The sequence below is a fragment of the Vicugna pacos genome, chromosome X, assembly GCF_048564905.1.
Source record: "Vicugna pacos chromosome X, VicPac4, whole genome shotgun sequence".
Lineage (NCBI taxonomy): Eukaryota > Metazoa > Chordata > Mammalia > Artiodactyla > Camelidae > Vicugna > Vicugna pacos.
In genome coordinates, this window is record NC_133023.1 from 38433400 (window position 1) to 38461210 (window position 27811).

The following is a 27811-nucleotide window of genomic DNA, read 5'->3' on the forward strand; positions in this document are numbered from 1 at the left end:
CCTATCACTTATGGTTGGGAAATGCCTTAAGTTTGTATAAATCCGTGGCCTCTTGGCTTTAACCCATCTATATAAATAGTGAAAATAGTAAGAAATAGAATAATAATGATAACATTATTGATCATCTATTTTTTACTATACACTAAGCTAAGCAGTTTATATATTTTATTTCATGTAACTGTGATACTAGCCCTATAAGTTTGGTATTATTTTATCATTATTTATGATTACCATCCTTTTTAGCTAAGAAAACTGACCTTATAGAAATTAAGTAATTACCCAAGATTACCATGCAAGTGAGCGGGAAAAAAAAAACAGATTCGTGTGAGTCTATGGCCTGTACTCTTTACCACCATCCGGTATTGCCTCCATGGCAGAAAATCATGAGTTCAGCTGAAGTATCTTTTTGGTGTGAAATCTGGCTGTGCCATTGTACAGATGTCACCTGTTCTACAATTTCCTGTTCTGAATAAATGTGGTGGCCATTGCACCAGGAACACACAATGCAACAATATTTTATTAATATGAACTGTAGTAGGTACCTAGGAGCCATAAGGGTAAATGAAGCATTTCATTAGCAGTCAGAGTGTTCACAGCAGATGACAAAACTGGATTTGTAGAGCTGTTTCCTTTCTAGAAAAGGATCTGCCATGTCTCCCAAATGGCAGAGCAGAGGGTTCCCCCAAGGTGGAGAGGGAGAGCATTCTACTCCACTGCATGGCCTGAGTGTTGTTGGCCCCATCCATCAGTGCCTAGAATCTGTCATTTGTTGATTGTTACCAGTGTCTTTCTTTCGCTTTTCTAGGGTTGTAGCCGACAAGGTAAAGGATGTCCTATTTATCCGGCCCCGAAAGTACATCCACTGCTCCAGCCCAGAGACTGCGGAGCCTGGCTACATCAACATGATGGAGCTGGCGGCATCTGTGTGCCGCTATGACCTAGACGACATGGACATCTTCTGGCTTCAGGAACTCAATGAAGACCTCGCAGAAATGGGTAAGTTGCTTCCTCACAAGTAAGTTATTCCTTGACTTGATTCATGATTTTTTTCTAAGTTGTCAGGACCATTTAACTTGCTTTCATCTTATGGCTTCCTTTCTTTCCTGGCCTTTTCGTTTATTTTTCTCTTTAATCTTAATGAGGCATTTCCTGAAATGCATAAATATATTGAAGTAGAGCAATATCATTTAAATCTGACCTTTTCTTTCCTTGTTGATGGTGAATATCACAGATCAGTGATGGCATGTAGGTTTCACAAGACTGTTTCCCAGTTCTGAGTATGAGATTAGTCATGGCTGATTGGACTTCTGGTTAAGAAGGATTCTTAGACTGGTTCCTCACTCAGCCCCGAAAAACACTGATCAGTGAGCAGGGCCAATGGTAGTGGCACCCCTGACATTTTCACCTGATGGGGAGAAGCTCCGACTTCAGCATTAGGCAGCACCACTGCATGTATCACCACTGCATGATGTGACCAGGATGCCTTAGTACGAGACTTTAAAGTAAATGTATGCCATATGGTACCATACTGGCAATGCTGAGAAATCCTAGGCTGGAAGGAAACTCACCTTATACTCACACACAGCTTTCCTTGACCTGTCTTCAGTCTAGACCGTGTTTAGGTCCAAGTGGTCCTGTGGAACTGTGGGTGGTTTATAAGTCTCTATGAGATGTGGTGAAGGATACATCTAATTTTATTTTTGTTTGAATCACATTTGTTCATTGTTAGCACAACAAGGGTCAGTGGTTTTCTTTTTCTTCCCTTTTTTTTTCTTTGCTTCTTTTGAGATTTGATATCTGAATTTATGTGGATAAAAAATTAAAACTATTAAATCCAGTTTGGCGTGATGGTGACAGTTATTCTGCCAGTAACCAGTACTTAACTCCTTGCTTTTTAAAATGTTTTGTTTTATGTCTTCTCTTGCTCTGCCTTCTAAAAGGAGGGGGGGGGGTCAATTTAGGGTGGGAATCACAACAAGAGGGGGATAAAAGACTGACCAAGAGGGGAAATGAGAGTATGGGGGCATAATCAAGTGGATTGATGGCTCAATGTGCAGTTGTGTTTATGAGTCATATAGCATCTGTATACATTACAGTCATTACAGTGCTGCCTTCACCATGACACCACCTTATAACAAGGTCCCTTTGGTATTTTGCAGGTAATTCCCTTTGGATGAGTTTTTGTTTTTAATAAGCTTGAATTTTTTTTTGGAATAGTTTTAGGTTTCAGAAAAGTTGCACATTTAATACAGTTACCATATACCCCTCACGCAATTTCAGTTTCCCCTAATGTTAACATCTCACTTTAATACATTTGTCAAAGCCGAGAAACCAGCCCGGGTACAGTACTGTTAGCTAAGTTCCAGGCTGTATTGGGATTTCACCAGTTTTTCCACTAACAACCTTTTTCTGTTCCAGGATCCCATCCAGGATACCACATTGCATTTAGGCTTGGACGAGTCTTAAAAGAGGATTACCTTATCTCAGGCATTCCTTTAGGGTGAATGATACTGTAGTAAGGCTTCTAAAAGCTTAAAATAAACTTATTAAAACAATATTAAATTAAGCATATTTTTAATTCAGATTAAGGAGTTTTTTAATTGAGTGCTTACTGCATACCAGGCACTATACTAAGCAATGTACAAATATTATCTCATCTCTGCCTCACAAGAAATCAGTGCGTTTGGTATTATTATCCTTATTTTTGTAGATAAGGAAGCTAAGCCCTAAAGAGGATAACTTGTCAAAGCTTACATAACCAATCTGAGGTCAAGTTGGAATTTGAATCCAAGTGCTTTTATAGCCAGACACTACACTCCTTCACTCTGGGGGAAGAAAATGTGTAATTTGTCTTGGCTGGAAAAATGAAACATACTACCTGAATAGTTTTTGGTTTCATAAGTAGCTACAGCATTGAAAAGGTGGTTTATGTGAAATTCCAAAGTTCCTTAGGATCTCATATTACAAATGAAGTGGAATATTTGGGTAAATTTGTTTTGGATCGTTATAATTATTCCTGAGTTTACAAGCTGTTAGAATAAATATATATGTGCTCTCACAAAATCACTAGTCCCCCTAAGAAGAGAAATGTTTAGGTGTTACCAGTAGCCACCATATGAATCTTATAGTTGGGTTATTAAGTATAGAAGACTAAGAAAAATTAAAAGTAGAGAAGGAAAAGGAATCAGGAAGCAAAAATGGTAATTTCAGAATTTGCAGTTAGACCTTTGTGAATGGTATTAAGTTTATTTTATGTTATAGTTTGCCATGAGAAAATATTATTGGATTTTTTTAAAAGTCAAGTTTGAAAAACAAATATTTCATATATATAATCACATATACAGTACCTAGAATTTTCTTTTATGGCTTAATACTTTTTTGTATGAAAATTTCCTTGTATAGCCATTAGATGGACTCATTTGCTAAGAATGAATTGTTATTTATGTCCAAATAGTTAAGTGATTCTAATTATTTTATTATACTATAAATTAAGTGTTCATAATTACAAAGTTCAGTGAAAGTCCTCCCTCAGTGGGGGTAAGAGAAAAAATAGATTTAGGAGGAAACTGGCTAGGATTTAGACAGCAAATTGAAAGGGTCTGTAAGACAACTTACAAGGAATGTGGTGAAATGTATTTCTTCTTTCATGTGTCTAACACTGATATATAATGATAGATAAATTTTAGAATAGCTCTAGTAAAAGATTCGTTGAAATCTGGTTGTCTCAGATCAGGGAAGAGATGGTTTTATCCTTTAGAATCCCTCAACCCCTGCACCGGGCTCACAGTAGATGATTTGGGAATGACAGCTGACTGATGGGTTGATTGATTGTTTGTATTTCTGTGCAGGTTGTGGGCCAGTTGATGAGGATCTTATGGAAAAGACAGTAGAAGTCCTGGAACGCCATTGCCATGAAAATATGAACCATGCTATTGAGACAGAGGAAGGGCTAGGCATAGAGTATGATGAAGATGTGATCTGTGATGTGTGCCGGTCTCCAGACAGTGAAGAAGGGAATGATATGGTGTTCTGTGATAAGTGTAACATCTGTGTGCATCAGGTTAGTGAGAGTGGAGACCACCACCTCCCCACGGTCAGCCTTTCTGAAGCTCAGTGACGATCTCCAGCACCCATATCTCGGTAGCAGCTTGCATTTAAGGGTGAAAATAAAGATTTGACCTGGCTGTTCTTTAGTAATTCCTTTAGAAATAGTACTTCTTATGATCCCCAAAGTGACTGACTTACTAACTTTACTCCAGGGGGCTAAACCCAAGTCTTTATCGTGTCACTTCATGCCCATGCCATTAAGATTGCCTTGTTCGGTACTTTTACAGTCCCCTGGGGAGTCTCCTTGCTGCCAGCCTAAGAGTCTCTCCTCTGCCTTAGAGTCCCTGTTACATCATCAGGTTATACTCATGGTCAGGAACCTTGGTGAGTTTACACTTCCTATAGCTGGAAGTCCAGACTCCTTATCCTGACACCCAAAGCCCTCCCCTGTCTTCCAAATATACCACTCCCAGGAAACTAGGTCCACTCCACTTTTAAAGATCACAGAATTTAGGATTGTAAAAGACCATCCTACTCCTGAATTTTACAGATGATACAAACAAAGGTGAAAGTGACTTTACCCAAGCTCTTACATCTAGCTGCTTGTCATTCTTTCTCTACCCCACTACCTTTTTAATTAATAATGATGATACCAGCATTCTTTTCAGCTCTTTCCTTTTCTCCACCCACCCCCAGACCCCGTGCTTTAGCAAAATAAGTTTACTTAGTTGAGCAGTGACGAATATTCCTGACGCGGTCGTCTCCATGTTTTAGCCACACTCCAATTTAAAATGACTTCTCCCACCTCTGGCTCTCAAAACTTTATTATCTCTCAAGATCTGGTTCAAATCCTTTCTTGAACTTCCCTACGCTAAGTGATTTTTTTCACTCCTCTGAACCTGTTGTGTGTTTCATTCATTTCATTAATTTATCTAGCAGACAGTACGCAACACGATCCATGTGCTACAGTGCTAAAGAGGCAGACATGGTCTTTGCCCCCAGGGAGATAAGAGTCTAATATAGAGACTACAAGGACACTGTCCATTCAGCATAGTATGCCAGCCGTTTTTGTAGATAGGAGTCCATGCTTTTATGGAAGTGCATGGGAGGGATGGGGGTCGGGGACAACATCCAAGAGATGGCATCCAAGCTGAGTCTTAATGACCAAAAAGAGATGCCAGATAGAACAGCAGTATGTGTTCAGGCAGAGAGGAGAGCATGTTCACATGGGGTAGTGAGAGGAGGCAAAGTATGTCAGAGGCAGCTGTGAGCAGTGCAGAGCTAGGGAGAGTGGTGGGGTAGAGCCTGGAAGGCATGGAGAGTGAGTGTACAGAGGGATATGAGGACGTGTGAAGGGCCTTCTGTGACAAACTAAGAAACTTTAGTTTGTCCTGTCAACCCTGAAGGATATGATTTGTATTTTAGAAAGATCATTCTGACAACAAAGTGGCTGAAATGATTAGATAATACAGGAGATAGAGAGAAACCAGGGCTTAAGACTATTTTAATTCCCTGGGCCTCCTAACAGGTATCTCTGTATTAGAAAGTATTTAGAATTATTCTGTGATCAACTGGGTCTTTTTCCTCATTTTACTTATATCCTTTAGAAGAGTGAATTTTGAAAATTTATTTTCACTCTACCAGTCATTGGCATTTGTGTCTCATCTTTAATGAGAGAGAAGATCTTTACTATTTAAGTATGGACTTAAATATCTGACAGAACAGATCCACAGTCCCTTCTATGCAGTTCCAAGATTTTAAGGCTCTGAAAACAGTAAGTTCTTAAGTCTGGCACCAAAACTGATTTGGGGACAGTAGTAGAACTCACCCAATAGGAGGCTATTTATAATCTTTATCCCATTTTATATAAATACTTGTATATTTTGTTAGAGAAATATCAATGTATTTGATTATATGGTACTTCTCCCTGGTCCCACTGGAAGGTTAGATAATACGCTATGTATGTGATGAGCTAAGATCTGATCAGTTCTAAATTTCCTGATGTTTCTCACCCTAGGATTTTCAAATAAATGATTAAGGATCTATAGTAGACTTGAATGGAGTAGTACAAAGGACATCTGTATATATTTTCTGTGTTTTTCCTCTACAGTTGGGAGAAAATATGAATGAGTGATTTCCAGGTTCTTTGACTAAGAAATGAAATGTAGCGTTCATAATAATTCTCCTTAAAGGTATTTTGCTTTGAAAATATATCCAGTAATGACTGTAAATGGTACCCTTTCCTCACATAGAAAGAAATGACAATAACACCTGACTAGGCCTTGCAGAATATGAGCTGGTATGTATTAAAGCTGGATGTTGGTACCACATAAAGTTTCATGTAAAAGTATAGTCACTTGAATTCTGAAGAGATACTTAGGTTAGAGCTCCCTCTGTTGACTGAACAATGACTTTAAATGATTTGGAAGATTTGGTTTACTTAACAGAATTGGGGACGTTTATATTTATTTTTGACATTTATATTTATTAAATATAATTTTTCTTCTCTACTGCCACTATATTATATCAAATGCTTGTTCCTCTGTAACTATAATACACTTATGGTCAGTACTTTAGAAGAGAGGTTTATTTACATCAATAGATTTTGGATTTTAACAATGAACTGAGTTTTTTTCCCTTTAAAAGTGTGAAAATTGGGACCATTCCAAGTCCCTTAATATGTTCCGTTTTCTGCTTCTTAGTCCAGGTATTGAATACTCAAACTGAGGCCTAAATTAATTTTCCTGAAGGTACATGCGCATAGTTTTTTATGTCTGTCGTATATATAATGTTTGGCACTAAGTTTATTAACCCCCTGAAATTATATGTAAACCATATGTTCGTGCATGTGTGCAGTTTTTTTCAAGAGAGTCCAGCTTGCATCATTCTGTGGTCTAGGAAAAGTTGAGAGCCACTGCTATGAAATACAGGCTTCTGTGATCTTATGAGCAGGAGTAAGTCTACACGAGAGCTCAGTAAATTATTTTTCTACCCAATAAAATGGCCAGGTGATAAAGGATATTTCTAGAACCAGCTACTGGTTTTTCTTCTCCTGGTCAGAAAGAGGCTCTATTTTAGGGAGAAAGCTTGCTTTCATTTCCTGGTAAATCTTCTGGATCTCAGAGAAAGAAAAGCTTTGAAGGTTAGGGACCTTATAATATGATGCCCCGCTTCTGTGACAGCAGCCTAGTTGGAATCCATCTTCAGTTCTTGAGGGAAATTTACTTGTGCTATCAAACCACTTCTCAAGCTCAGCATAGAGAACTTTCCAGATAAATTGATGATAAAGGACGTACCCCCCAGTGACCTTACAGTCTCACTGAGGAGATGAAACATAACAGTTAAAGTAGAGAATACATGATATGACCATGTACCTGGTGAGGGAAACCATACTGAGTAAAGAGTGGGAGTCTGAAAGGGGAGCAGACACAGGGGCTGCAGTGACATGAGAAGTGAGGTGAAAGAGCAGCAGGCTTTAGATAAGGGGCAAGCAGACTTTTTCTTTGAAGGGCCAGATAGTAAATATTTTAGACTTTGAGGATCGCATACAGTCCCTGTTACATATTTTTCTTCTTTTTTTTTTTAACATCCCATTACAAATATGGAAACCATTCTTAGCTTGTTGGCCTTAAAAAACAGATTTCAAGAAATACTTTGTCAACCCCTGGTTTTAGATGGGGTTGGGTTTGGGAACAGGAGTTTTTAGAGGATTTATTACAGTGCAGTGATATAAACTCTTTATTTTAGTAAAAAGAATATGGCAGCCAAATAGAGGAAAAGATTGAAAAGATTGAAGGTGTAAAGTGGGAGGAGGAGAATTTAGAAATAAATCCAGGCATGATGTGACTGAGGACTTGGATGGCGCAGTTGTGATGGGGATGGAGAGAAAGGTCAGAGTCTAGTGACCACTGTGTAGGGAATTTTAGCAAGCCCAAGGGACAGTAGGTGAAGGAAAGCAGATAATAGGAGTCCAGGAATTTGGATCTGGAAGCTGGGAAGCATGGTGGTGATATGGATAGAGACAATTTGGAAAAGAGGCCAGTTGGGGAGATAACATGATAGTAACTGTTGTAACTTGCATCTGAGCTGTGGTTGAACCTTCTGGGGCAGGCACAGACTTTGGAGCCACAGTGGTAAATCAGTCAGCAGTGAAGACACGCTAGGCCACAAGGGGCACCAGGCGCCCCCAAGTATAGTCTCTAATGGTGAGAGTAAGCAGTAAAGGGGGAAGGATGGGCAGAATTAGAGGCAGTGACAAGGAAACCTAGAAAATTTTCCAAATGAATCTCCCTCCTCCTCCCAGTAATTCATTTATTTATCTGTCCAACTTCATTCTGGAAGGGATTTGAAGTAGCTTCCAGAGCTTACTCTGGAATGTTGTGATTAGTCTAATATTCTGTTCAATTCAGGATCCATTCATGAGTCCCTTTTTCTTCAACCCAAGTGAGTAATTGCTACAATTTGCGGAGTGTTTTTTATGCACCAGGCACTGTTAGGCTCTTTAAGCATTAGCTCATTGGCTCCTCAGAAGTTTTATTCTGCTTATGTTCTAACACTTTTTTCTTGATCACAATAGTGCATGACATGTAGGAGTTGTTTAGTAAGTATATGACTGACTAATTATAATGTATAATCATTGAGGAAGCTTTAGAAAATTGAGGCAAAGAAGAAAAAAATATGTAACCCCCAAACCCAGATAACAGTTGGGCTAACCTTTGTATATAATTCCTTCTAGTCTTATACTGTCATCCTTAAAGTCAGTCCTCACAGACAGACATGCTGATCTTAGAACAGGTGCTGGAAGTTGCTATTATCTTTTTTTTTTTGAGTGTTTTAAAACTACTAAATCCTGGATATGAGCTTATTTGGCCTTATTTGCCTCTTTCTCCTAAAAGCAGAGGGTACTCTGTGACTGTGTACCAGAGCAGATACTGACCCTGGTGAAAAGATGCTAACCGTTCCCCGCTCTCCTCCTCGTGCCTCCAGGCCTGCTATGGCATCCTCAAGGTCCCAGAAGGCAGCTGGCTGTGTCGCTCCTGTGTCCTGGGCATTCATCCACAATGTCTGTTATGTCCAAAGAAAGGTGGAGCCATGAAGACCACCCGGACAGGGACTAAATGGGCTCATGTCAGCTGTGCCCTGTGGATTCCAGAGGTAAGAACTCATCTGGGCCTGAGAGGCCATTTGCTCTCCCACAACATTCAGACTGACTCAGGCTTCGTGGAGATATTTCATGCCTACCCATGTTTCTGAGGTGATACGGTTCCACTTAAGCTCTCTCACATCCTTCTTGGATGTAACTGAGCATGTAAGTCCATGCTAATTAATTTATAGGTGGTACTACCAGTGGTTCTGGATAAATGTATCCAGCTGGATAATGAGAGGAGAAGCACAAAAGACCAGGATATGAGCAGCAGATGTTTTAAGGTAAAACTTACCTTAAAATACCAAATCTTCAGTGTAGCGTTTCATAAGTTTTTACGTATGTATGTATCTGTGTCCGCAACCCAGACCAAGACATGGAATACCCCAGAAATAGAGCCCCCCAGAAGGATCCCTCACACCCTGTTCCTGTCTGGGTCTCTATTACCCAAGAGTAACTACCATTTTGATTTCTATCACTATAGGTTAGTTTTTTACCTGTTTTTGAAGCTTACATGAATGGAGTCATACAGTATGTACTCTTTTCTGACTGGCTAGCACTCTGTACTGTGGTATGTGTGAACATTCATGCCTTTCTATTTCTGAGTAGTATTCTTGATTTATTTATCCATTCTCCTTTGATGGACATCTAAGTTGTTTCTAGTTGTAGGCTTTTAAAAATAAAGTGAGCACCAGCTCTTTTCCCGTACTATGATGGTTACCCTTTGACCTTTGAAGCTTTTTTCGGAGCTTGGACTCAACATTTTTCCAAGAGCTTCTGTATTCAGAATACTATCCCTCACTGCTTAACCTGGTCCTTTAGTTGCTGATATTTCCTAAGGGCTTTCAGTCATTACTTCTTCTTACTTCTGGCTTCCTATGGCTGCCTTTTTTTTTTTAACCTGTTTGGACATCCCACTCACATCCTTTCTCCCAGACACCTATCCAAGTCAGAAAATTTGTTAGTCATTTTAACTGCTGAGCAACAGAGACTTGCAAAATGCAGTTCATGGGAAGCTGATACCATATCAGCAATTCATTCTCCTTTAAATCCTACCTGACTTTATTCTTGTTAACTTCCAGTCTGTCTAGTAATCAAATTCACAAGAGTTAAACCCAAAGTCCTAGATACATAGTATGGTATTCTTAAGGATACAGAAGTCAATTTTTTTTTTAATTTGAGTGGTGGTTTCTTTTTCTTACTAAGAACATCCAGCGAATGGACATGTGAATTGAACTCTCAGGTTTCTGGCCAGAGAGTCACTAGTTCCCAGCAGCAAATCCCCCAGCTAATAAAGCAGGCTCTCTCAGCATATTAAAGCCTGGAATGTGACTCAGGACGAGTTCTTTAAAAATGAAAGAAGCTTTCTCACCTATTGACATTCTCTTATGGTTTCTAGTACCTGGTTTCTAGTACTTTTTGGGCTGTTGAAGATCTCTCTGATCTTTCTACTTTTGGTTTCTTAATGTGTGTGGAACTGGTACTAGTTTAACTGTCCTTATTCAACAGTCCTTCACTTTTTAAAGTTATCTCTCTCTCTTAGAAACTCATGTACATATTTTTAAATTAAAAAAAAAACTTTTTACCAGAAGTTGCTTGACCCCTTATTTTCATATGGAAAAAAAATTCCATCTTTTTTTAACATTTTTTTATTGAGTTATAGTCAGTTTACAATGTTGTGTCAATTACCAGTGTAGAACACAATTTTTCAGTTATATATGAACATACATATATTCATTGTCACATTCTTTTTCACTGTGAGCTACCACAAGATCTTGTATGTATTTCCCTGTCCTATACAGTATAATCTTGTTTATCTATTCTACATATGCTTGTCAGTATCGACAAATTTCGAACTCCCAGTCTGTCCCTTCCCACTCCCCTCCCCCTTGGCAACCACAAGTTTGTATTCTATGTCTATGGGTCTGTTTCTGTTTTGTATTTATGTTTTTTTTTAGATCCCACATATGAGCGATCTCATATGGTATTTTTCTTTCTCTTTCTGCCTCACTTCACTTAGAATGACATTCTCCAGGGACATCCATGTTGCTGCAAATGGCATTATGTTGTCATTTTTATGGCTGAATAGTATTCCATTGTATAAATATACCACTTCTTTATCCAGTCATCTATCAACGGACATTTAGGTTGCTTCTATATCTTTTTTTTAAGCATTCCTTTCCTTTCAGCACTCTCTCAAAGACTAATTTCATTTTAAAGCTACTTTGGCTGAGAGAGTAAGCTAATGATAGTTACGTGATTTTAAAGACTGGCTTTTAAATGTTATCATCTTTATCCTTTCTGCTTACACGCTGCAATCTCTTCCATTACACAGATTGCTGCTACTTTCCAACAATATCATGCTTCTTTGTAAACTGAAATGAGAGGCTTGTCACTGCCTGTTTTTCATCCTTCGTTGATTAAATGAAATTGCAAGGCATGTGGCACCATTTCTAACATATGTTAAGTGCTTGATTTTGTGAATTTTAACTCCTTTCCTTAGTAGCTTTCTTTGATTCCTAAGTAAAGTGTATATATCTTTGATCCATTAAGATAACTATGTCTGTTCTCTACTTGTGCCCTCTCATCCTATATATGAATTGTTTAATTACTGGAAATGATTGAAAATGTGAGCAGTGGCTCAAGACGGGTTTTATTTATTCTTAGTTCCAAAGTAACCTTAAGAGACATGGCTCACCTCATTGTTTTGATGTTCTGAGCTTTTGTAACATCATTTATGGCTTGTGAAAGGTACTTCTGGAATGCCTTGGTGCATTCGGCCTTATGGTGGTGTTTTATTTGTAGGTCAGCATTGCTTGCCCTGAGAGGATGGAACCAATCACAAAGGTCTCCCACATTCCACCCAGTCGGTGGGCCTTAGTCTGCAACCTGTGCAAACTGAAGACAGGAGCTTGTATTCAGGTAAGTCCCCATGTGAAGTGGTGGAGTGGGCTAACAGCAAATTGGCTGGACTCACCCTCCCAGTGAGAGGATCCTTTTGACTGAAAGGTTGCTTTGGAGGCCTCCCACTCACTCCTAGGGCTCTGCTACTGGACAGTTCATTTCTGGAACCCTCTGGATCATTCAGCATATTCTTTTCAGTTGTCCATAATGGTAGTTAATTTCCGTTCTTTGTTGTCAGATCTGATGAATTAGGTGAGTTCTGAAGCTAGATGATAGCATCCTGGGTGGAAACAAGCCATAACTCCAAAACAGCCAGGCCCATGTTCTTGTTTGGCTTACCCACTGTGGATGGATGACTTGGGTTCCAGGACGATTTAACAGATGACCCTGTTGCTAGACTAAGTACAGCTCATTTTGGTAGCAAAAGACGCATGTGAATGGATAAATTCTGGCGGATAGGTTTGAAAGTCATTCTCATAGGTACATTTGTTGCATATGGTAGTGCAAGTAAAGTTTTCTGAGACGTCTAGGGCATAGAAATTCAGTTGCTTGAAACAGAAGTAGTAGCTGGTGCACCTAACAGGAGCAGTTGGTGGAAGAATGGTGCTAAGAGAGGCCAGTTACCCCCCAGGCCAAGGCAGAAGGGTTGACCCTTCATAATCTGGCTTTCCAGAATGTCATCTCACCTTTTATTCCAAATGCAATAAGGTGGCTCTGCTGGTGAGAGGGGAAGAAAGGCTGACCTTCCACTCCCCAGACCTTGCATGGAAACTGCAGGCTGGTTGGAGTTAGGTTTGCCTGCTCACCTCTTCACAGAAAAAAGGCCATATGATGTCATAACTTAGAGACGGTGGCTCTAGGTGTTTCGTGAGGTTTCTTGATACCTGGATCATCTTGTAGATTTCTTGCTCTAGACCTGGAGTTATCCACTCCTCCAAGTAACCCTGGTTCTTTTACTGGGAAATGGTATTTAAAGAATACAGTATGGACCCCAAGAGCCCTTTTAGTTTTTTAAAGTCATTTTTACATCTGACAGAATTGGACACTTTGTCTTGCCTTTTTAAAAAAATGTTTTTCCCTACTGATTTTACTTACTTTCCCTACAGCACTTTAGCAGTCATAAGGGGGAAAATTTTAAGGAAGACTATTCCCATGAGGTCTATTACCTTAAAACATTGCCTGTTTATGTTTTTCTAAGCTCTGTCCTGGTTGCTTCCCACATTGTGAGTCCCTTGAGGGCCAAAGTCGTGCATGATTCTTTTTTAAACTTCCCCTAGCACAAAGTAGAGTGCCTGCCCATTAATTGTCATTGCTCAATTAGTATTTATTGAATAAATATAGCCATGTTTAATTGTATCATAGATTAGTTTGGTAATATGCATTCTCCCTACTAAAAAGTAAAATATTTTCATGTTTTTATAATTGTCATTTAGTCATTTTATAATAGAACATTGAATCTATATCCATTAATTTACTTATTTTCCTTATTGTGGTACCTGCATTTTCCCTCATTTTTGCTGCTTTAAAGGACGATTTTTTACAACGGTTAGTACTTGACAGCATGACTGTGGTAAGAGAGGACGCTGGCCTTGACCTTAGCAGACCTGAGTTTGCATTACAGCCCATGTATTACCACATTTTGCCCTCTATTGTAGTTGTTTATCTATGAGTCTTCTCTAGTAGCCTGTAAGCTCAGAGTGTTTCATCCTTAGCTCCTCCACACCCCTGATGTGGCAGATAGATAATAAATATTAGATTGATAGATGGATGATGGATGAACAGATGGATGGTTAAAACATTCTGTAATGGATTTTTCATTTGCAGAGGAGTGGTTCTTACTTTTATTACTTAGAGTTTAGATTCTTCATTTTGTAAAGGTCTTTCCAAATTAAGACTCTTGAAATTAAATTTGATTATAAGGAATTACATTTACTCAACAAATATTTGGGTGCCTAATTGTGTGCCAGGCACTGTTCTAGGCACTTTGGATTTATCAGTGAACCAACAAAGAACCTCGCACCATGGAACTTACATTTTGGTTAGGAGAAATACATAATAAGCAGTAGATACTACATAGCACATTAGAAGATGGTTAAGTGCTATGGAAAGGGAAAACGTGGAGTATGGTAAGAAGATGGGAATTGTGGGCAGGGGACATGCATCGCAAGTTTAAATAGAGTGGTCAGAGTATGACTCATTGTAGAGGCGACATCTGAGCAAAGACTTGAAGGTTAGAGAAGATAGTGTAGATATTTGGGGTAAAAATGTTCCAGGCAGAGGAATCAGCCAGTATAAAGGCCCTGTGGTAGCAGTGTGTTTGGCCTGTGTGAGTGACAGGAAGGAGGCCAGTGAGACCGGAATGGAGTGTGGGAAGAGAAGACCAGAGACATTACATGGGGACCTGATTGATTAGGGCAGGGCTTGGCCATTTTTTTTCTATATGTGGCTAGATGGTAAACATTTTAGGCTTTGCAGGCCATGCAGTCTCTGTCGCAGCTGCTCTCCTCTGCCTTTGTAGCACCAAGGCAGCCGAGCATGGCTGTATGCCAATAAAACTTTATTTATGGACTCTAAATTTTAATTTCAAATTATTTTATGTGTCATGAAATATTTTTTCTTTTGATTTTTTTCCCTACCATTTAAAAATCTCAAAAATCATCCTTGGCTCCATTCTTAGCTTGTGGCCTACACAAAAAAACAGGTGGCGGGCAGCATGTGGTCTGTGGGCCATAGTTCTCTAGCCCCTGGTGAAGGGTTTCTAGGGCCCTTATGAGAGCTTTTGTTTTTACTTGAAGTTTAAGGGGGAGCCATTGGCAGGTTTTGAGCAGATAAATGACGTGATTTGATATATGTTTGTGAGGGATCACTCTGTGGAATGATATGATATCTTAGATTTGCTCCAAAATAACCTGGAGGGCAGGGTACTGTGGAGGTTAAAGATGAAACAAGATTGGTCATTAATAATTATTGAAGCTGGATAATGGGTATATGGGGTTTATTACAGTATCCTCTATGCTGTTATATAGATATTTTTATAGTAAATGATTAAACACAAAAATAGGCACTCCGGCTGCTTATTTAGAATAGGCTGAGGGGAGGAAAGGTTAGGAACAGGAAAAACAGGAGACTATTACAGTAATCCACAAGAGATGGCAGTGGTGGCTTTCTCTGGAGTGGTAGCCCTGGGGATGATGAAAAGTGATTGGCTTCTGGATGAATGTTGAAGATAGAGCCAGCAGGTTAACTCTGGGTCAGGTATGAGGTGTCAGAAAGATAGGAGTTGGGGATGCCTGCAGATTTGGGCCCAGATAGGAAGAAGGGTGAAGTTGCTGTAAACTGAATAGGAAAATCTGCAGACAGAACAGAATTGGGGGAAAATATGAGTTCAGTTTTAGACGTTGAAGTTTGAGATATCTACCCAATATCCTAGTGAAAATATCAAACTGGTAGTTGTCTATGTGAATTTGGAGTTTGGAAGGAAGCTTGGGACTGAAGACATACATTTGGGAGTCATTGGCGTATAGATAGCTTTGGGCTGGACTGGGTGAGATGACCGAGTGAGTGAGTGTAGGCAGAGAGAAGAACAGTACCAAGCGCTGGGAGCGTCCCAGTGCTGAGAAATTAGGAGAGTAGGAAGAGACAGCAGAGGAGACTGAGAAGCCGTCAGGGAGACAAGAGGAAAACCAAGAGAGTGTGGTAGCCTAGAAATCAAAGGAAGAAAGCATTTCAAGGAGAAGGAAAAGATCAGTGGTATAAAGATACTGCTGAGATAAGATGAGGACTACAGAGTGACCCCTGAATTTAGCAATGAGATTATTGGTAGTCTGGATGAGCAATGTAAGTGGAGTGGTGATGGCAAAAGCTACATTGCCAAGGGTCCGGGCAAAGAAATGGATTAGGAGCAGTCCAGAAAAGTGGGGGAAAGAAGTCTGTTCTTTAAGATGGAAGAAATAAATACGTACAGTTGGCTCTCTATATCCTCAGGTTCTGTATCCACAGATTCAACCAACGGCAGATTGAAAATATTTGGAAAAATCAATTCCAGAAAGTTATAAAAAGCAGAACTTGAATTTGCCTTGTGCAGGCAACTATTTACATAGCATTTGCATTGTATTAGGTAGATATTAGAAGTAATCTAGAGATGATTTAAAGTATGTGAGGATGTTTGTAGGTTATATGCAAATATTATACCATTTTATATAAGGGACTTGAGCATCCATGGATTTTGGTATCCACAGGAAGTCTGGAACCAATCTCCCACAGATACTGAGAGACTGCTGTATGTACACTTGTTAACATACAGAATGCAACAGTATGCATGCAAAGGGAGTGGTCCAGTGGAGAGGAAAAACTGCTGGAGCAGGATTTTTCAGTAGGTGAGAGAGGGTGGAGTGAAGTGTGCAATGGCAGGGTGGCTTTAGATAAGAGCACAGATAGTTCTTCCCAGGTAACAGGCTTGGAGGCAGTGTGTGTAGGTGCAGTATTAGGTCGGTATGCTGGTGGGAATCTGCAGAGTGCTCTTTTAATTGTCGTAATTTCCTCAGTGAGGTAGGAAGCAGGATCATCAGCTGAGAGTGAGGATGTGGGTGAAGTCTCCAGGTTTCAGGAGAGAAGAGATGTGAATAGTGTTTTGGTTTGGGGAAGCGCAGTGTGAGTGCCAGGCTGCATTAAAGACCTGGGTGAGGGGGAGTGAACTTCAGGTGACCTTGTGAAGTGTCGTATTTTTCCCCACCTACGTTCTGCTTATACTAATAGAGCGGTCTTTGTTTTCCTTGGTTGACACCTAGTTTTCCTGTGGGAAAAGAGACCAAAACCCTTCTTTCCTTTTAAACCACCACTGAGTTAATTCCAAACCAATTAGTAATTTAACATCTTGTTCCCTATATGAGAATCAAAAACAATAAACAAATACTATAATTCAGTAGGGGTAAAGTTTTATTAGCATCATTGTTCTTCAGAGGTTTACTTAAGAGTTTTTGTGATTAATACCATATCTTGGGTATTTTGCTTTATAAGTTCTTTATGGAAATTTCTTAACTGTCCTTGAATTGTGTTTATTCTTCCTGTCTCCCAGTGGTGGAAATACTCACACCTCTTGTCTTCTTTTGATTTGGGAACATTCACTGGGCAAGGATAGAATCTAACACTGGAGGGTTTGGGGTCTAGACTAGCCAATATCTACAGCCACCGTATCTGGGAGCTAGAACCTTTCTCCTGAGCATGAAGGCTTCTCATAATCCTGGAACAGATACTAAAGACTGAGTTTAAAACAGATGCCTCAGACAGCTCTGAATTTTGCCTAGACCCTGGCCCCAGTCCCTTACCACTTTTTCAGAATTCCTGTAGGGTCTTTATATATCTTATGTTCAAGCCTCATTCAACCTCAATCCAGATGTTTTAAGCCTTCCCTGAGAAGAAAGAAAGAACAGTGGTTAAAAACATGGCCTTTGGAGCCAGATTTCTGGGGTTCAAATCCTGGTTTCACCTCTTCTTTGTTATGTAGTCTTGAAGAGGTTACCTACCATATCTGTGCCTCAGTTTCCACATCTGTAAGCAGAGATGGTAATAGTACCTACTTAGTAAAGTGGTGAAGAGCTTGACACAGTGTGTAACAGATAATAAATACTCAGTAAATATTAGCATTACTAGTTGTTATTATTGTTCATATTATTGTTATATCATATTATTGTTATTATTGTTCATATTATTCCCTGGAGTCAGTCTGACTTTGCTGATGGAAAGCCCTAGCATTCGTCCAGCCAAAATAGAATCGTAAAGCATTTGGTGCTGAGGTAGGCGCCCCTTTTGACAGTAGAGGGATGTGATCATGTAAGTGAAAATCTTCAACAGGTGGGGAAATGCAAGTACATCTACTCAGTGATGTAGGTGGTACTAGTAGAGAAGGAAATTAAATATTGAGATTAAAAGATACCCAAAAAATTAAGAGGGAAAGCACCTTAATATTTTTCTCATATATCCCAATTTTTATTTGTTAGTATAAATTGTTCTTGCTCTAAGGTGTTTCTGGTCCTTGCCTTCAGGAGTTTATAGCCTATTAGGGGAGACCAGATAGAAACATGGGAAAAGTTAAATAACATTCAAATGACATCTCCCCTCAGACCTTTACAGATCCTTAGGAATAAGAGGTCAGAAGGGCTTGGTGGCCACTGCTGGTGCTAGAGTTTAAGTACATAATGGCTAAATCAGTTTTGTAGGCTGGCTTGAACCATTTATGACATTGTTTCAGTAACCAGGTTTTGAGAAAGTTGCTCTGATACCACCCATTTGTCTGTTCACAGATTATTGGGGATTAAGGGCAAGCAAATGGACACTGTCCTGCAGCAGGATAAGAACTGCTCAGGACATATGCACCAGGCCCTTGGTGTTCCAGGCGGGTGTCATCTGCTTTTGGGGAGGACGCACTATTTTCTTTTTGAAGGTGACAAAATATTTCTTTAAAGAGGCAAGAAAAAATTTAACTCTTAAATCAGTCTCTGGTGTTCTTTTTCAAAGATTTTTATTCGAACCACCCCATCTGATCCAATTCTTATCCCACAGAACCTCCAACTTCCCTTACAAATGTGAATGTGTAAGGGTAGCATTTTCCCTCTAGTGAAAGTATTTCAAAAATTCGTTTCTGTGAAGAATGAGTAGAAAATTATTTCTCCCCCCCAAAAGTAAATAAACTGCAGTGAGATACTACATCATACTCACTAGAGTGGTAATAATCAAAAAGGCAGACAACAGTTATCGGCAGGGATGTGGAGAAATGAGAACTCTTGAGTATTGCTGGTGGGAATGTAAAATGCACAGCCACTGTGGAAAACTATTTGTCAGTTCTTAAAAAAATTAGACATAGAGACACCATAGGTCTTAGCAATTCCACTTCTAACTGTATACCTGCAGTTAGAGGTCCCCCAAGACCACCCTCAAGTTCAATAATTCACTAGAAGGACTCACAGAACTCAAAAAAGCTGTTATATTCATGGTTATAGTTTGTTACAGTGAAAGAATACAGAATAAAATCAGCAAAGAAAAGAGGCACATAGGGCAGGGTCCTGGAGAGACCAGGCATGGAGCTACCAGTTTCCTCTCTTAAGTGGAGTCTCATGGACAGTGCTTATTTCTCCCAGCAGTGATGTGTGATAATACAGAGTATTGCCAACGAGCAAAGCCGCCCAAGCCTTGGCGTCAGACGTTTAGTTAGGAGTTGGTCATGCAGACATGGCTACCACCCACGTGGCTGACCTTAGTCTCCAGTCCGTCCAGAGGTCAGGCTGGTAACACGTGGCCCAAAGCTTCCACCATAAATCACATTGTTAGCATAGACTATCTGACATGGCCAAAGGCTTCCAGGTAAATAAAGACACTCTTATCAGGCAAGACATCCCAAGGGCTTAGAGGTTACCTCTCAGGAGCTAGGGGTGAAAGGCCAAACTTTTTGGGAGGAAGAGTAATCCTTTATTGCACATTACCAAAGAGAAATGAAAACATATGTCCACACAAAAACTTGTACACGAATGTTCATAGCATTATTTCATGATAGCAAAAAAGTGAAAATAACCCAATATCCATCGACTGATGAACGGATAAATAAATGTGGTATATCCATGTAGTGAAATATCATTTAGCCATATTTTAAAGAGTGAAATTCTGATACGTGCTACAATATAGATGGACTTTGATAACAATGTCAAGACACAGGGTAGATCAGTGGTTACTTGGGACTAGAATTGAGAACAGGGAGTGACAACAAGTAAGCACAGTACTTCTTTTTAGGGGTGATGAAAACGTAGTGGAATTACTTGGTGCTGATAGTTGTACAACTCTGTAAATACACTAAAAACACTGAAATGTGTACTTAAAATTGGTGAATTTTATGGTATGTAAATTGTATCTCAATAAAGCTGTTCTTCTTAAGTGGGTGTAATAAAACCTCCCCTATTATTATAGTAGGGGTAAATGAGATGTATATAAAAGCATTTGGTTTAATAGAATGTGCCAAATATGTTTTTGGAAAAAAGTAAATAGTTATTTGGCACCAAAACTTGGTTAGCATCTCCTTTCCCACCAAAGTATATAGACCTCCAGCTATAAATATCCTAGAATGATACCTTTTTTTGAAATTAGAGAGATTTTAAGCAGTTTCCTAAGGACATTTCACTTTTCATCTAAGTACCCAGTTCTTACTCATGTATTATCAAGTATTTTGAGTAATTTGTATTTCTATCTCTACTCTGTAAATTTGACCTGGGAGAGAGGATCTGTTGTTAGCTTCCCATTAGTAGTAATTTTATGTCACACACTCTTCCGCTTGAATAGAAAACAATCCTAATGCTTTCTCTTCCCATATTTTTGTCAGTTACTAAACAACAGAAGAGAACTATGCCCAACACTTTTAATCTTTTACTAAAGAATGCTTTTTGCTACTTTTTTTTTAATGACCAGCTAGTTTCTTAACCAAGGGATAACAAAAGATAGCCAGATAAAAGTATGTTTTGGGCTTTCGTCATTCTCATTTTCATGAGGCTTTTCAAATACATAGAATTTTTAAGGATACAGATTTCAGTGTAATGTAACAAACTTTTCCAACAGAGCTGTCCTAAGTTGGGGTGGGCTGTTTTGGAAATACAATAGGGTTAGATTACCACTTATCTGAAAAGTGGAAGGATTTAGGGGTGGGGGGCAGTGGAGGTAGAAAATTAGGTACTCCATTGGAAGTACAAACAATAATACATGTGAGGCTGGATAAGATGATCTTCAAATTGTATTCCATCCCTGGAAATCTTTATCCTATGAAATTAGTTTAAATGGAACCTGCCCCATTAGAGCTTTGGTGGTTGCCAGTATTAAGTGTTGAATTCTCAGTCTCTTAAGAAGACTATTATAATCTATTATAAGGGTTTGCACTTTTTTAGTCTTTATTCATATCCGAGGTATTGTCTATGTTTAGTTATCAAAAACCCAACACATAGGTAATTGAGCAGTCTGCCCTCCAGAAGCAGGCTTCCAAAAGATTTGAGACTTGGCTTTAAACATGGGAATTCACACTATATCCTTTGAAACAAATCCTCCATTGCTTTTCCTCCTTCCTCTGCATAAACATATAAACACACACATGTATTTTAAATCTCTGGAACGAAAGCTGTAACATGTTAACCGTAACAAACGGTAATTGAGACTAACTGAAGCACAGGAATCCGGCAATCATGGGCCAGGTTCTCTCTGCCTCCCTGTGAACCCTCAGTGCGTGCTTCATAGTGATACTTCACGAATGTGTTGCATCTATGAATGGCAGAATATTATTCTAAATTATTTATAAACTTAATTTCAGATTGTCTGTAACCATACTGTCCAATAGAACTTTCTGCAGTGTGATGGAAATCTGTGCTGTCCAGTATGGATGAAATGTAGCTAACATGACTGAGGAATTTAATTTTTAATTGTATGTAATTTTAATTTAAATAGCTACTTGTGGCCAGTTGGGTACCATATTGGATGGCATAGCTCTATAAGAACAATGTCAAGAAGTTAGGTTACTGAGATATTAGAGTTCCTCTGGCCTTTTTAGAACCAGTAGCTGCTCTGACAGTGATACTGATTTTGTTTTTCTTTCATTTGTTCATAAGCATTTCTTGATCTTGTTGAGCTTGTTCAATAGTTGATGGCAATGCGAAGATAAATGGCACAGCTTCTGTCTGTAAGAGCCATGGCCAGGGATTTGACATTTTACTATGCTATAGGTACAGCGGGCAAAGGACCAATAAAAAGCATATAATAAGGTGATGTAGGGGTCACAGAGAAGGTACGGCATGACTCTGTACAGGAGTTGAAGAAGAATTCTCAGAAGAACTTAATACTTGAGCTAACATTTAAAGGAGAGTTTGAAAATTTTTTTTTTTGCTTCTGTTTTTACTGCTTTCTGTAAGAGCAGATTTCCTGCTTTACTTATAAAGCACCTGTCATGGTCAGTTTAAGACCAACTTTTTCCGTCTTTCCTTTGCTTCCTATGAGCTTTCAGTTTAGGCCCAGTCTTCCCCTTTCCCCTCACAGCCCTGCTGCCTTAACACGTCTTTCCTTCCCACAGTGCTCGGTGAAAAGCTGCATCACTGCCTTCCACGTCACATGTGCCTTTGAGCACAGCCTAGAGATGAAGACCATCCTAGATGAGGGGGATGAAGTGAAGTTTAAGTCATACTGCCTAAAGCACAGCCAAAACAGGCAGAAGCTCGGGGAGGCTGAGTACCCCCTCCACAGGGCTTCAGAGCAGAGCCAGGCCAAAAGCGAGAAGACCAGCCTGCGGGCACAGAAGCTTCGGGAGCTGGAGGAGGAGTTCTATTCCCTGGTCCGAGTGGAAGATGTGGCCAAAGAGCTGGGGCTGCCCACGCTAGCTGTGGACTTTATCTATAACTACTGGAAACTAAAGAGGAAAAGTAACTTCAATAAGCCATTATTTCCTCCAAAAGAAGATGAAGAAAATGGTCTGGTGCAGCCAAAAGAGGAGAGTATTCACACCCGCATGAGAATGTTTATGCACCTACGGCAAGACCTAGAGAGGGTAAGGTGACCAACTCTGACTAGTGTGCAGGTCTGGGTCTGCGTGGAAATGGAGGCCCCTCTTCCAGTTTTAAAAAAGTGCAGCTCATTTGCATTCGTAGTTTGGGCTTCTGTGTCCTTGCTTATCTTTGGATTTCATTGGGCCCCAAACATCGGTCGCTGTTTAAATTTTGGAACATGCAGGGAATAGAAAAGGCCTCACTTAGATGCTCTGTAAACCTTAAATCTGAAATCAATTTTCATTTGGTTTACTGTTTATTCACTGTTGAACCTAAATTCGCTCAGCTGTATTTTACGGACACACTTAATGAGACTGCAGGCTGAAGAAAGAATGAATTTTGTTTAGGAAAGCACCAGATCAAAGTTTCTTTTTTTTTTTAATGGAGGTACCTCATGTATGCTAAAGTATGCGCTCCACCACTGAGCTGTGCCTGTCCCCCAGAGTTTCTTAAATTTGGTACTATTGACATTTTGGGCTGGATAGTTCTTTGTTGTCGGGGATACTATGAGATGTTTAGCAGCATCCCTGGCCTCTACCCACTAGATGCCAATAGCAAATCCCCACATACCCATCTGCGACAATCAAAAATGTTCCCAAATTACCAGATGCCCCCTGGAAGTCGAAATTGCCCCTGATTGAGAGCCTCTGCACCAGATAATTCAATTTAACTTATGATATATATCAGGTATCTACTAAATTAGGTACTGTAGGAATTCAGAGATAAATTAGGCCCTGTGTTTACCCTAGAGAATTTTATAATCAAGTATAATTATAGAGATGGCTTGTTTTTTTCTTCCTCTCCTACCAGAATTTGGAAGGGAACTAGTAGATTTGGCTCACTTTTAAAAATTTAACTCACGCATATATAGCAACTTACTATGTGGCAACACTGTTCTAAGCATTTTATAAATATTAACTCATTTAATCCTAACATGCCTCTGAAGAAGGTACTACTATTATCCCTATTTACAAATGAATAAACTGGCACACAGAAAGGTTGAGTAATTTGTCCAGATGGGGGAGTATGAGAGAGATGAGAGAGGGAGGATTTCACCCTTGCAGCTACAAAGACTTAGCTGAGCTGAAAGTGTGAGCAAACAAAGCCACTTACAGTCTTCCCAGCAGACCTTTAAATTATCATTTGGCCTTCCCAGCCTGGCTGTGCAGACAAATATCAAGCCCATGACACCACAGGGAGAGTAGGCTTCGGGAGGCGGCTTTGGAGCATTTTGCTTGTGCTGCTGATTGATACGAGAACCATGATGCCATGGCTAACCATGCTACCCGGATTCCTGTGGAGTGGCTCTCATTACATAGCTTTTGGGTTCTGTCTTCTCTCCTCACCCCCATCCCCCCCCCACCACCTGACTTTAGTTGTCTTAATTTTAGCTAAACTATTTCACTTGCCAGGTCTGTGTAACATAACCAAAATCTCTGTTTGATGGGGGTTGGGCTTTCAGGTCCGAAACCTGTGCTACATGATAAGCAGGCGAGAGAAGCTGAAACTGTCATACAACAAAGTTCAAGAACAGATCTTCAGTTTGCAAGTCCAGCTTGCTAACCAAGAAATTGCTGCAGGTAACCTATATAAATTTTATGTCAATTGCTTGACTTAAAAATCTTTTAAATTCGTTTGTTCTAGTCCAGCCCTGATATAACATGGCCCATTTCACTGTCGACTCATGAGGCAAGAAATCCCAGAGTGGGACTGAGGGAATTGTAGGTCTAAGGCAGATAACCTAGGTCCCAGACAGATATTAGAGGCCATTAGTTGGAGCCGTGAAATTATTCTAAAATCATCAGATTCATGTAGAAATCAGTAGGATAGAATCTAATCCTAGTTTCCAAAAAACATTTACTTCCACGGTTACTCATCTTAACAATAGTCTGTTAAAACAAATGCTTAGTCAGAAGTTAGAGATGTGGATTCTTGTCTCTTGATTTATTCACTAATGTTTATTGAGCACCCGCTGTGGACTAAGAACTGAGCTAGAAGATAGAGCAGTCAGCAAGACAGAACTCCTTCCTTCAGAGTACACTGCCCACTTGGTGAGGGAAACGAATGAGCATAATTCCAGTGCCCTAAGCACGAGGAGCTTGGCTGGAATAATGATAGTCATATTCAGTAACATTTGTAACCTCCCTATGCCTCATTTAGCACAGAGGTCGGTGGCAGAACCTGGGCAACCAGGGCTGACTGGGCAGGGTGTACAGAATCCAGCTTCTGCCAAGGACCAGCCATAGCACAAGAGAGACACCCAGAAATGAGGTACCAGATAGGCATCAAAGGCTTGTGACTATTTGTGAATATCATGGGTCACAGCAGAATGGTGTAGCAAGAGGTAGCAAGGCTGCTCAGCCACAAGGGCATCATGATGGACAAGACAAGGAGAACCAAAGGACAGGAGGAGGAGCCCCTATGGTGCCAAGGAAATTGGCCTCTAGACTATGTGGCTTCTGATTAGTGGGAGCCAGCCCCATAACTGCATGTGTGCTGCCCATTGGGGCTCCTAGTAGTTGTCCTCGCTATATGTCATTTTTGTGAGCTACAGTGAAATAGTAATGGGCAAAGGTCAAGTCCGCGCACAGAAGTTGTTTGGTAGTGCCCTTTTAATTTCAGAGCACTCAAAATAATAGAGAGAAGAAGACCTCTTCTAAGTATGATTGTAGGACTGATATAACCAGGTAACTGATTGCCAGTGCTCCCCAGGCCAAGTCCATAACAGACCGTTGGCAAGAACATCATGATTCTTTTCTGCTGGCCTTGCCACTGCAAAACCTACTCCACACCTCCAATGATCATTCATAGTGAGGAAGTTATTTTAGGTTAAGGACATACACCCACTAACACTGCTACTAATACCAGGTTAAAACACATACTCACATACTCTTCACCCAGCAAAACCTGTGCTACATTCTTGCAGGTTTGTATTTGATTTGCTTTAGGAAGACCAGAAGAGACTGGAGGGTGGGGTATGAAATCTCTATGTTTAAGGCATGTCCTGTGTGCTGTGCAGTACCCACACATGCACACATACAGACACACAAATGGGGAAGCCCTGTTCTAAACTGCTGCTAGTGACATTCTTTTCAGAAATGGAAGGGACAGAGAAAGGATGTAGGAGGCACCACGCTAGTCTTTGTGATAATTTTACAGACTGGGAGAGCAGAGGTGAAAAGGTTGGGAGTCACACAGCAGACAGTGTCATTCCTGAGTTTTCCACTTATAGCATCCCTTGCCCCAGCATCTAGTTCAGCTCATTTCAGTGGCTATACATACACATCAAAGAGGGGTGCTTTTTAGACATTTGGAAGAGTAGGTATGTGATGTGTATGTCTACAACTCACTCTGCCGTAAGCACTACACCATTATTTATTAATTTTTTTCTTTTTTAATTGAAGTATAGTTGATTTACAAAATTATATTAATTTCAGGTATACAGCATAGTGATTCAGTATCTTTACAGCTTATATTCCATTAAAAGTTATTACAGTGCTGTACACCAGAAATTGACACAACACTGTAAACTGATTATACTTCAATAAAAAATATATATACAAAAAAATTATTACAAGGTAATGGGTATAATTCCTGTACAATATATCCTTGTTGCTTAGCCTGTTTTATATGTAGTAGTTTGTATCTCTTAATCCCATACCCCTAGTTTGCCCCTCTCCCCTTTGATAAACACAAGGTTGTTTTCTATATCTGTGAGTCTGTTTCTCTTTGGCATATACATTCTTTCATATTATTTTTTAGATTACGTATATAAATGATATCATACAGTATTTGTCTTCTTCTGTCTGACTTATTTCACTAAATGCAATATTCTCTAGGTCATCCATGTTGCCTCAACTGGCAGAATTTCATTCCTTTTTATAGCTGAGTAGTATTCCATTGTAAATATATACCACAACTTCTTTATCCAGTCCTTTGTTCATGGGCACTTGGGTTGCTTCCATATCTTGGCTATTGTAAATAGTGCTGTTGTGAATTTGGGGTGCATATATCTTTTTGAAATAGTGTTTTCATTTTTTCTGGATGTATTCCCAGGACTGAAATTGCTGGATCATATGGTCGTTCTAGTTTTAGTTTTTTAAGGAACCTCCATACTGTTTTCCACAGTGTCTGCACCAATTTATACTCCCACCAACACTGTACAAGGGTTCCCTTTTCATCCTCACCAACATTTGTTATTTATAAACTGTTTGATAATAGCCATTCTGACAGGTGTGAGGTGATATTTCATTGTGGTTTTGATTTGCATTTTTTCTAATAATTAATGATGTTGAGCATCTTTTCATGTGCCTGTTAGCCATCTGTACGTCTTCTTTGGAAAAATGTCTGTTGAAGTCTTCTGCCCATTTTTTGATCAGGTTGCTTTTATTTTTTTTTTTTTGATATTGAGTTTTATGAGCTCTTTATATATTTTGGATATTAACCCCTTGTTGATCATATCATTTGCAAATATTTTCTCCCATTCTGTAGGTTTTCATTTTGTCAGTGGTTTCCTTTGCTTTGCAAAAGCTTTTAAGTTTAATTAGGTCCCATTTGTTTATTTTTGCTTTCATTTCTTTGACCTTAGGAGACAGATCCAAAAAAAATTGCTATTATTTATTGCAAAGAATGTTCTGCCTGTTTTCTTCTAGGAATTTTATGATTTTAGGTCTTACATTTAGGTCTTTAATCCATTTTGAGTTTATTTTTGTATATGGTGTGAGGAAGTGCTCATTATTTTACATGTAGCTGTCCAGTTTTCCCAGCAACCACCTGTTGAAGAGACTGTCTTTTCTCCATTGTATAGTCTTGCATCCTTTGTTGTAGATTAATTGACTATAGGTGCATGGGTTTATTTCTGGGCTCTCTGTTCTGTTCCATTGATCTGTGTGTCTGTTTTTGTGCCAGTACCATGCTGTTTTGATTACTGTAGCTCTGTAGTATAATCTGAAGTCTGGGAGCATGATACTTCCAGCTTTGCTCTTTTTATTCAAGGTTGCTTTGACAATTCAGGGCCTTTTGTGATTCCACATGAATTTTAGGATTATTTGTTCTAGTTCTGTGAAAACTGTAATGGATATTTTGATATGAATTGCATTGTCTATAGATTTCTTTGGGTAGTATGTCCATTTTAACAATATTAATTATTTGAATCTAAGAG

General features: G+C 39.5%; 1 protein-coding gene across 3 annotated transcripts in view; it reads left to right on the top strand.

Annotated features, from left to right (window-relative positions):
- Positions 1-27811, top strand: part of JADE3 (jade family PHD finger 3) — a 130757-nt gene that overhangs the window by 89461 nt on the left and 13485 nt on the right. For all 3 annotated transcript variants that reach the window (XM_006213416.4, XM_072956227.1, XM_072956226.1), the window contains exons 5-10: positions 806-996; positions 3849-4060; positions 9034-9201; positions 11996-12112; positions 22182-22652; positions 24113-24230. In XM_006213416.4, the coding sequence (XP_006213478.2) occupies positions 806-996; positions 3849-4060; positions 9034-9201; positions 11996-12112; positions 22182-22652; positions 24113-24230 (1277 nt within the window). The remainder of the gene's footprint in view (positions 1-805; positions 997-3848; positions 4061-9033; positions 9202-11995; positions 12113-22181; positions 22653-24112; positions 24231-27811) is intronic.